This window comes from Macaca mulatta, chromosome 20 (genome assembly GCF_049350105.2).
Source record: "Macaca mulatta isolate MMU2019108-1 chromosome 20, T2T-MMU8v2.0, whole genome shotgun sequence".
NCBI classification, from domain to species: domain Eukaryota; kingdom Metazoa; phylum Chordata; class Mammalia; order Primates; family Cercopithecidae; genus Macaca; species Macaca mulatta.
The window spans coordinates 62,217,946-62,227,578 of record NC_133425.1 but is presented as its reverse complement, the minus strand read 5'-3'; the positions used below and the strand labels follow the sequence as shown (position 1 = coordinate 62,227,578).

Genomic DNA, 9,633 nt, shown 5'->3' with positions numbered 1-9,633 from the left:
TGGCCTCCAGGTCCACCTAGACCCTTTCCTCAGCCCCAGGACCCCGCTGCCTGAACCCCATTACCCCGCGTGCCGGGATCGCCAGCGCCAACCAGCGGCTCCGGCTCCGGCTCGAGGCGCAGGTGGGGGCGGGGCCGGGGCGGGCCCTGAGGAGTCGGCGCCCCGCCCCGCTCCGAGGCCCGCGCCGCCACCGCCTCCACCTCGCCCGAGCAGCGGAGCTCCTCCGAGCGGCAGGCTGGGGCCTGGCTCCGCCCCTCCCGGCCCGGCGCGCCGGCTCCCGCCTCCTTCTCTCTCCTGGCTCCCGCCTCCCTCCCTTTCCGCTGCCGAGGCGGCGGGAGCCGAGCCCGAGCGGACCGAGCCGCAGCCGCAGCCGGGCGGCGGGCGAGGGGCGGCGGGCGAGGGGCGGCGGGCGAGAGGCGGCGGCGGCGGCGGCGGCGGCGGGCGGGCCGCGGGCGGTCAGTCGGGCGGCGGCGGCGGCGGCGATGCGGCGGCCCCGCTGAGCCCGCCCGCTCCTGGCGCCGGGAGCCTGCCGCGCGAGGCGGCCCGGGCCGGGCGGCAGCATGCGGAGCGGCGAGGAGCTGGACGGCTTCGAGGGCGAGGCCTCGAGCACCTCCATGATCTCGGGCGCCAGCAGCCCGTACCAGCCCACCACCGAGCCGGTGAGCCAGCGCCGCGGGCTGGCTGGCCTGCGCTGCGACCCCGACTACCTGCGCGGCGCGCTCGGCCGCCTCAAGGTCGCCCAAGTGGTAGGTGCCGGGCGGGGCCCCAGGTGCCAGAGGGCGGCCTAGCCGCACGCCTCCCTCCCCGCCCCGCTGCGGGGCCTCCGCCGCGTACCAGCTTGCCGGGGCCGGAGCCCGCTCCTCGCGCCCCCTCTCCCTCGCGGGGTCCCGGTGCCACTCTGCAGCCTCCTCTAGGGACCCCGCCCTCGGCCAGAGCCTGTCCTTCCCAGGCCGGCAGCCTCAGGTGTGCGCCTCCTACCTGAGCACCTGCCCTCGGGCCTACCTGTCCGTTCCGCCCTCGCTCGCGGGAGTCGGTGGCGTTACTGGGCTGGGTGCTGCTGGGAATCCTGCTGTCTCCTGGGTACGGCTGGTCTTAGCAACCTGTGGCAGGTTTTCCCGGCCCGCACAACCTCCAGAAGGTGCTCGTCTGTTTCTGCCTGCGGAGACGAGGGACTGTGGCTTGGTTCCCCCTTGATTTCTAGCTGGGTGCCAGGCGTATATGGTAGGCGCTTAGTAAGTATTTGTTGGATGGAGGCAGGTAGCCCTGATGCCGTGGGGGAGCCTAGGTCTGCCCACAATCTCTACACTGCAGAGGTTTTTGTCCTTCTAACCAAGAAGACAGACTCGGCATCCCGGAATCCACCGCCCAGCACGGTGGCTGGCACTGCCCAATTGGTACCCAGAGTTAAATCTGGGAGGGCAGCCAGTTTTGGAGGTAGCAGAAACAGAGAACTTTCTGTTGGACTTGTCTGTAGTGGAGCTAATTTCTCAGGGTCCTATGTTTTGGCTTCCAGGGTGTTCTGGGCAGGGGCCTCTCAGCTCTGTTCCTGCTTTGTGGTTTTGTAACATGCCTCTCCCGGCAGTTGCTTAGTTCTGTTGTGGACAGGGCATGCTCTAATTCAGAAAAACCTGTGTGCCCCCCCCAACATTCCCTGTCACAGGTAGGCCTTCTTCTGAGGCCACCAGCCTCAAAACTTTATAGACGTCTCATAGCCAGAGAAGCCTTGTTCTTGTTCATTCTCTCTCTCTCTTTTTTGAGACCGGGTCTCTGTCGCCCAGGGTGGAGTGCAGTGGTGCGATCGTGGCTCACTGCAGGTTCGACCTCTCAGGCTCAAGTGATCTTCTCACCTCAGCTTCCCGAGTAGCTGGGACTACAAGCACGTTCCACCATGCCCGGTTAATTTTTGTATTTTTGGTAGAGATGGGGTTTCACCATGTTACCCAAACTGGTCTCCAACTACTGGACTCAAGCGATCACCCCTCCTTGGTTTCCCAAAGTGCTGGGATTACAGGCATGAGCCACCGCGCCAGGCCTGGTCCTCCTGTTCCTACTTGAGTGCATAAGCATTCCTTGGGAATAATATAATGTGTGGATACCCTTTAAATAAATGTCCTGGTGTTTGTAAATTACAGAATCATAGGCTGTTTTATGTCTCTCTTGGGTGAAAGGCTTGTTCTGCTGACTGCCGGAGGGTATTTTTGAAGGGCTTTATGGAAAGAAAAATGGATCAGATTATCTGTCTCTTCAGAATTTTAAATTTATCTTATTTGGTAAACTGGAATGTTTTCAAAGATGAATTGGTTTTGCAGTTTGGCATTGCTGTTAGCAAAGAGAATGTAGGAGGTGAAGGGAGGTGTGCAATTGCCTTTTTTCTTTTTTTTTTTTTTTTTGAGACGGAGTCTAGCTCTGTCGCCCAGGCTGGAGTGCAGTGGCACAGTCTCATTTCACTGCAACTTCCGCCTCCGGGGTTCAAGCGATTCTCCTGCCTCAGCCTCCCGTGTAGCTGGGATTACAGGGGCCCACCACCACGCCCAGCTAATTTTTGTAATTTTAGTAGAGACGGGGTTTCACTGTGTTGGCCAGGCTGGTCTCAAACTCCTTACCTCATGATCCACCCACCTCGGCCTCCCAAAGTGCTGGGATTACAAGCATGAGCCATCACACCTGGCCTGCAATTGCCTTTTAAAAGAGGCAGCTAGCCAGTGTTTGAGTATGGGCACAATAGCCCGTACGGGTAATTAGAAACGAATAAGAAAAGAGCAGGGCTTGGTCGAATACCTTGCTTTGTTTGCGCTGTGGGATTTTGAAAGTAAATAGAACTTGCCCCTAAAAGAATCTAGTAAAATAACTGAAATCCAGTTTGTAGACTGTTAGTTATTACTGCATTGCTGGGACTTTGTCACCTAAGTCGAGGGATGGAAGCCGGTGTCATTTATCATTACCTTTTGGTAAAGTATTGTTTTGTTGTAGCGTTGTTCTTTTCTTCTTTCCTTCTCTTCTCTTCTCTTCTCTTCTCTTCTCTTCTCTTCTCTTCTCTTCTCTTCTCTTCTCTTCTCTTCTCTCTCTCCCTCTCTCTTTCTCTCTTCTCACTCTTTCTTTCTTTCTTTCTTTTTTTTTTTTTTTGACACTGGGTCTGTTACCCAGGCTGGAGTGCAGTGGCACAATCTTGGCTCACTGCAACTTCCGCCACCTGGGCTCAAGAGACCCACCCACCTCAATCTCCCAAGTAGCTGGGACCACAGACGCACACCACCATGCCCAGCTAATTTTTTGTATCTTTGGTAGAGACAGGGTTTCACTATGTTGCCCAGGCTGGTCTTAAACTCCTGAGCTTAGGTGATTTGCCTGCCTCGGCCTCCCAGTGTGCCTGGATTACAGATGTGAGCCACCATGCCTGGCCTAGAATTGTACTTTTCATCTGGAAGAACTTTTGGGCCTAGCCCCCAAAATCTCACCTAACTCTGTTGTTAATCTCTAGAACTTAAACCCTGAGAGGATATGTGTGGGCGAGTAAAGGAAAAGGACCCGCTTCAAGGGTATGGCAACTTGAAATGGTTTTGGTGTAGTTGGCTTCCCAGCCTTGATAAAAATCCCACAAAACTCCAAGAAATTGGACTCTAAATTTAAACTGGAAAAGAAAATAAGAAGTCATTATGAAGATACTTCTGAGATGTTACAAAACTCAGAATCCATCAAGAAATATAAGTAAGTTCTAACTCTGTGGTTTTGAGAAAAATTTGACTTTTAAAACCCAGGAAGCTAAGGTGGGGGGATTGCTTGAGCCTAAGAGTTCAAGGTCACAGGGAACCATTATGGTGCCTGGGAGTAGCCACTGTGCTCCAGCTTGGGCAACATAGCAAGATCCCATGTCTAAAAATAAATTTAGTTGTGTGTGTGCGTTTTTTTTTTTTCTTTGAGACGGACTTTCGCTCTTGATGCCCAGGCTGTAGTGCAATGGCTCCATCTCGGCTCACCGCAACCTCTGCCTCCTGCGTTCAAGCAGTTCTCCAGCCTCAGCCTCCCTAGTAGCTGGGATTACTGGCGCCTGCCACCACGCCTGGCTAATTTTTGTATTTTTAGTGGAGATGGGGTTTCGCCATATTGGCCAGGCTGGTCTCGAACTTCTGACCTCAGGTGATCCACCTGCCTCAGCCTCCCAAAGTGCTGGGATTATAGGCATGAGCCACTGCAACCGACCATAAATTTAGTTTTTTTAGATTTTTAAATTTTTTTTAGATGGGGTCTTGCTCTGTTGCCCAGGCTGCAGTGCAGTGGCATGATCTTGGCTTACTGCAGCCTCCACCTCCTGGGTTCAAGTGATTCTCCTGCCTCAGCCTCCCGGGTAGCTGAGATTACAGGCACCCGCTATCACGCCCGGCTAAGTTTTGTAATTTTTAGTAGAGACAGGGTTTCCCCATATTGGCCAGGCTGGTCTTGAACTCCCAACCTCAAGTCATCTGCCCACCTTGGTCTCCCAAAGTGTTGGTTGGGGTTACAGGTGTGAGCCCCCGTGTTGGGCTGTAGACTTTTTTGTGGTGTTTTTTGTGGCCTATTGCAACCTGTAGATCCTTGCTATTCCAAGTTTGGCCTTCGGCCAGCAGCATTGCCATCACCTCAGGGCTTGTTAGAAATGCAGAATCAGTGGCCACACCCCAGAACTTCGGAGTCACCTGCATTTAAACAAGATTCCCCAGGTGATCCATGTGTACGTTAAAGTTTGAGACTTACCTTTCTATATCCTTTCAGTATTAAAAAACCTTGCAACAGGCCGGGCTCACGCCTGTAATCTCAGCACTTTGGGATTCCGAGGTGGCTGGATCACTTGAGGTCAGGAGTTCAAGACTAGCTTGGACACCACGGTGAAACCCCGTCTCTCCAAAAATACAAAAATATTAGCCGGGCATAGTAGCGGGTGCCTGTAATCCCAGGTACTCCAGAGGCTGAGGCAGGAGAAGCGCTTGAATCTGGGAGGCAGAGGTTGCAGTGAGCTGAGATCATGTCATTGCACTCCAGCCTGGGTGACAGAGCAAGACTCCATCTCAAAAACCAAAAACAAACCTCACACAGGTGCTAGCAACCAGCTTTCGATAAATAGTCAACCTTAAGGCTGAGATTTTTCTGTAGAATGAGCCTGCCAATACCTCCCTCAAAGGATTAAGAAAATGAAATATGTGTAAGTTAGTACCTACCGTATCAGGCATCTAATTGATGTTCAATAAATGTTAGCTGTCATAGTGCTAACAATGCCTGTCTCTAAAGAAACTTTGTGAAAATATCACCAAAAAACAGAATTATATATTTGAAATAAAGATAGTTTAATTCCTTATGATTTAAGTTAAATTGGTATTTTTAATGGAATGTGATTTGATAGTAAAGCTAATCTGAAACATTACGAAAAAATTAAACTGTGCAGTTGCATAGATTCTTTTTTTCTTTTTCTTTTTGAGACAAGGTCCTGCTCTGTGCCCAGGCTGGAGTGCAGTGGTACAGTCATAGCTTAATGCAACCTCGACCTCCTGGGCTCAAGCGATCCTTCCACCTCAGCCCTCCAACTAGCTGGGACTACAGGTGTGTGCCACTATGCCTGGCTCATTTTTAAATTTTTTGTAGAGATAGGGTCTCCCTATGTTGCCGAGGTTGATTTCGAACTCGTGAGCTCAAGCAGCCCTCCCTCTTCAGCTTCTCAAAGTGCTGAGATTACAGGCATGAGTCACTTACCTTGTCCTATATCTTTTCAAAATGAAACCTGTACGTATCTCTTAGTTGGGGAGAATGAACTGATTTAAATTATCTTCTTCCTCCTTGTGTGAATTCTTTTTTTTTTTTAAATGAATAGAGACAGGGTCTCATTATATGTTGCCCAGGTTGGTCGCAAACTGGGATTACAGGCGTGAGCCACCACACTTGATCCACATCCCTTTCTTGAGCCCTTCCCATGCCTAGATGACTTTCTGACTATATATTTGTGTAGGACTTTTTTTTTTTTTTTTTTTTTTTGAGACGGAGTCTGGCTCTGTCGTCCAGGCTGGAGTGCAGTGGCTGGATCTCAGCTCACTGCAAGCTCTGCCTGCTGGGTTTACGCCATTCTCCTGCCTCAGCCTCCGGAGTAGCTGGGACTACAGGTGCCCGCCACTGCGCCCTGCTAATTTTTTGTATTTTTTAGTAGAGACAGGATTTCACCGTGTTAGCCAGGATGGTCTCAATCTCCTGACCTCGTGATCCGCCCGTCTCGGCCTCCCGAAGTGCTGGGATTACAGGCTTGAGCCACCGCGCCCGGCCGTGTGTAGGACTTTTTAATAACAAAAGATGGGTAATAGGAATTTTTTTTTTAAAGACAGATTTTTTTGTTCTGCCACTCAGGCTGGAATGCAGTGGCATGATCATAGCTCACTGTAACTTCGAACTTCTGGGCTCAAGGGAGCCTCCTGCCTCAGCTTCCTGAATGGCCAGGACTACAGGCATGCGCCACCACGCGCTGCTAATTTTTTAAATTTTTGTAGAGAGGAGGTCTTGCTATGTTGCCTCAAACTATAGGCTAATCTCGAACTCCTGGGCTCAAGCAATCCTACTGTTTTGGTCTCCCAAAGTGCTGGGATTACAAGTGTGAGTGACTGCGCCTGACCTGGAAATGTTTAAATGCAAATTTTAGCTCTGCTGATTTTGATGCCTCTTAGTCTCATCACATCAGGGTTCCTCATTTGTACAGTATGGGTGGTAATGACTGATTGAGCATTTTAGGAATTGTAAGAATTAAGAGGTTAATGTTTGATAGTTGCTTTCCTATGTAACTCAAAAACAAATGTGAGTATTTGCACTTCAGGGGTGGGTAATGGCATATCTTTTATTTGATGGAAACCTTGTTAGTTTTTTAATCTCAAGCCAGTGAGCAGAATCCCTGGCTGGTTGCTGTTCTCTGGAGGATGTGCAGGGGTAGGGCAGTAATACATGATAGAAATCATCTACAACACAAATATAGCCACATTTACAAAGCTGCAACTTTGAGAAATGACTGGCTGTAGACATAGCACTGAGTTTATCAGCCCCACATCCCCTCAGTTCTGTTGGAGGGGCTGGTTCAATTGAGGTTCAGCTGGGTTCCTGATTAGTAAGAGCTGGTCAAATGACCAGGCAGAAACACAATGACCCTGGTCAAACCCTGAAGGGTTCTGCGTTTTGTTTACTACTGAAGATTGCTTTGTACTCCTGGCTCCCATTTAGCCCTGAAGTCATGCATGTACAAGCGCATAATGGTAGATGAAGCAGTGGGTTTCTCTATTTTGGATTCTCAGGTCCACCATTCTGTGGCTCCTTGTAAAACAGTCCCATTTTCCTTTAGGAAGATTCTTATCTTTTGGAGTTGTCTTCCTGATCAAGGACTTGGAGTCAAATAAGTTCTAGCAGAAAAGCAAAGTTATAATTACTCTTAAGTTTTTTTGATGATTAAAAATAGTGAAATTATAATTCACGACCTTAAAAGAAGTTAAGTATAGAGTATACATGTGTTTTACAAAACCACACAAAGACTGTTCAAGAAAATGATACTACAGACCAGTATTCCTCATATGAACACAGACACAGAAACCCTCAACAAAATACCATATAGAAAATAAAACCCAGCATAATGTAGAAAGAGTAATGCACCAAACCAATTGTGATTTATCCCGGGAACAAAAGGTTGGTGCAGTTTTTGAAAGTAAATGTTATAGGTGTACACCATATTAACAGCTTGAAACAACAGGCCAGGCACAGTAGCTTATGTCTGTAGTCCCAGCACTTTGGGAGGCTGAGGCAGGTGGATTGCTTGAGCCCAGGAGTTCAAGACCAGCCTGGGTAATATGGTGAAGCCGCTTCTCTACAAAAAATACAAAAATTAGCATGGCATGCTTGTGCATGCCTGTAGTCCCAGCTATAGGATAAGGTGGGAGAATTGCTTGAGCCCAGGAGGTCAAGGCTGCGGTGAGCCATGATTGTACCACTACACTCCAGCCTGGGCAACAGAGTGAGACCCTTTCTCAAAAACAAAATAAAACGCAAAGCCACATGATTATATCATTTGATGCACAAAGAAAAACTTTTGACAAAATTCAGTACTTTTCCATAATAAATGTTGTCAGCAAACTTGGAAGAGAAAGGAACTTCTTCAACCTGAAAAAGGGCATCTACAAAAAAACTACAGCTAACATTATACTTAGTGGGGAAATAATGAATGCTTCCCCCCTATGATGGGAAGCAGGCAATGACGTCTGCTGTCATCACTCATATTCAAGATGACACTGGAGTCCTAGCCATTGCAAAAAAATTAATAGGAGGCATACAGAATGGAAATAAATAAAGCTGTTCCTATTTGCATATGGCGTGATTATCTAGGTAAATAATCACATGGGAATATATAAAAATCCTCCTAGAACTAAGTGAGTTAGCGAGGTTACATGATATAAGGTCAACACACAATAATCAGTAGTATTTTTACGTCCTAGCAATAAATCATTGGAAATTAAAACAAAAAACCAGCATCAGTTATAACAGCACCGAAAAGAATGAAATTCTTAGATATAAATCTCACAAAACACGTATAGGATCTGCTCAGTGAAAACTACGAAACACTGAAGAAAGAAATCAAAGATGACCAAAATAAGTGGACAGGCATTCTGTGTTCATTGGGATTGGAAAACTCGATATAGTTAAAATATTAGTTCTCCACAAATGATCTATAGGTTTAATACAATCCTAGCAAGGTTTTTTTGTAGGTAGAAGAATGCTGATTCTAAACTTTATATGGAAAGTCAAGTTAGCCAGGCAAAGGGCTAGTGGTGGTTGATGGAGGTATGTTCCAGGGAGAGAGAACAACAGGACATGAAGTCACCCTTGTTTAGGGTAGAATGTGTGTGTGTGTGTGTGTGTGTGTGTGTGTGTGTGTTGAGGGGAGTGTTTCTGAGAGGATGATGGACTTTGTATCTTTTATTGGCCTTAAGACGTTTGGCAAGTTACTTGTTCACTCAGGCAACAAGCAGATCTCCTGCAGGTCTCTCACTTGGGGATTTTAAGTTGGGGATAATGGTAGTACTATGGTGCCGGTGAGCCCACCATGCTCCGTAGCTCAGCGTCTCAAGACACCACGTCATCAAAGCCTGTTGGAGGTTGCTATGGTCTGAATGTTGGTGTTCCCCCAAAATTCAGATGTTGTAACCCCACACCCAGTGTGATAGTATTAAGAGGTGGAGCTTTTTGGGAAGTAATTAAGTCATGAGGGCTCAGCCCTCGTGAATGGGATTAGTGCCCTTTTAAAAGAGGTTGAAGGGAGTGTCCTTGCTCATTCTGCCATGTGAGGACACATAGAAAGTGCCATCTGTGAAGAATGGGCCCTCACTCAGATACTGAATCTGCTGGCACCTGGATCTTGTACTTTCTAGCCTCCAGAACTATGAGCAATAAATTTCTATTTATAAATTACCTATTTTACAGTATTTGGTTATAGCAACCTGAACAGACTGATGGTGATACAGAATATCTCTGGAATGATACAAGTTGGGCAACTGGGTAGCTGAGGGCCAGGGTAGCAGGGAGACATTTTCTGCTATATAACTATTTGTACCTTTTGTATTTTATTTTATTTTATTTTTGAGACAGGGTCTC

General features: G+C 48.2%; 1 protein-coding gene across 2 annotated transcripts in view; it reads left to right on the top strand.

The window, feature by feature from the left end:
- The first annotated feature begins 311 nt into the window (after positions 1-311).
- CMTM4 (CKLF like MARVEL transmembrane domain containing 4) overlaps positions 312-9,633 on the top strand; it is an 81,315-nt gene continuing 71,993 nt past the window's right edge. For both annotated transcript variants that reach the window (XM_077984128.1, XM_015126334.3), the window contains exon 1: positions 312-746. In XM_077984128.1, the coding sequence (XP_077840254.1) occupies positions 561-746 (186 nt within the window). In that variant the 5' untranslated portion in view covers positions 312-560. The remainder of the gene's footprint in view (positions 747-9,633) is intronic.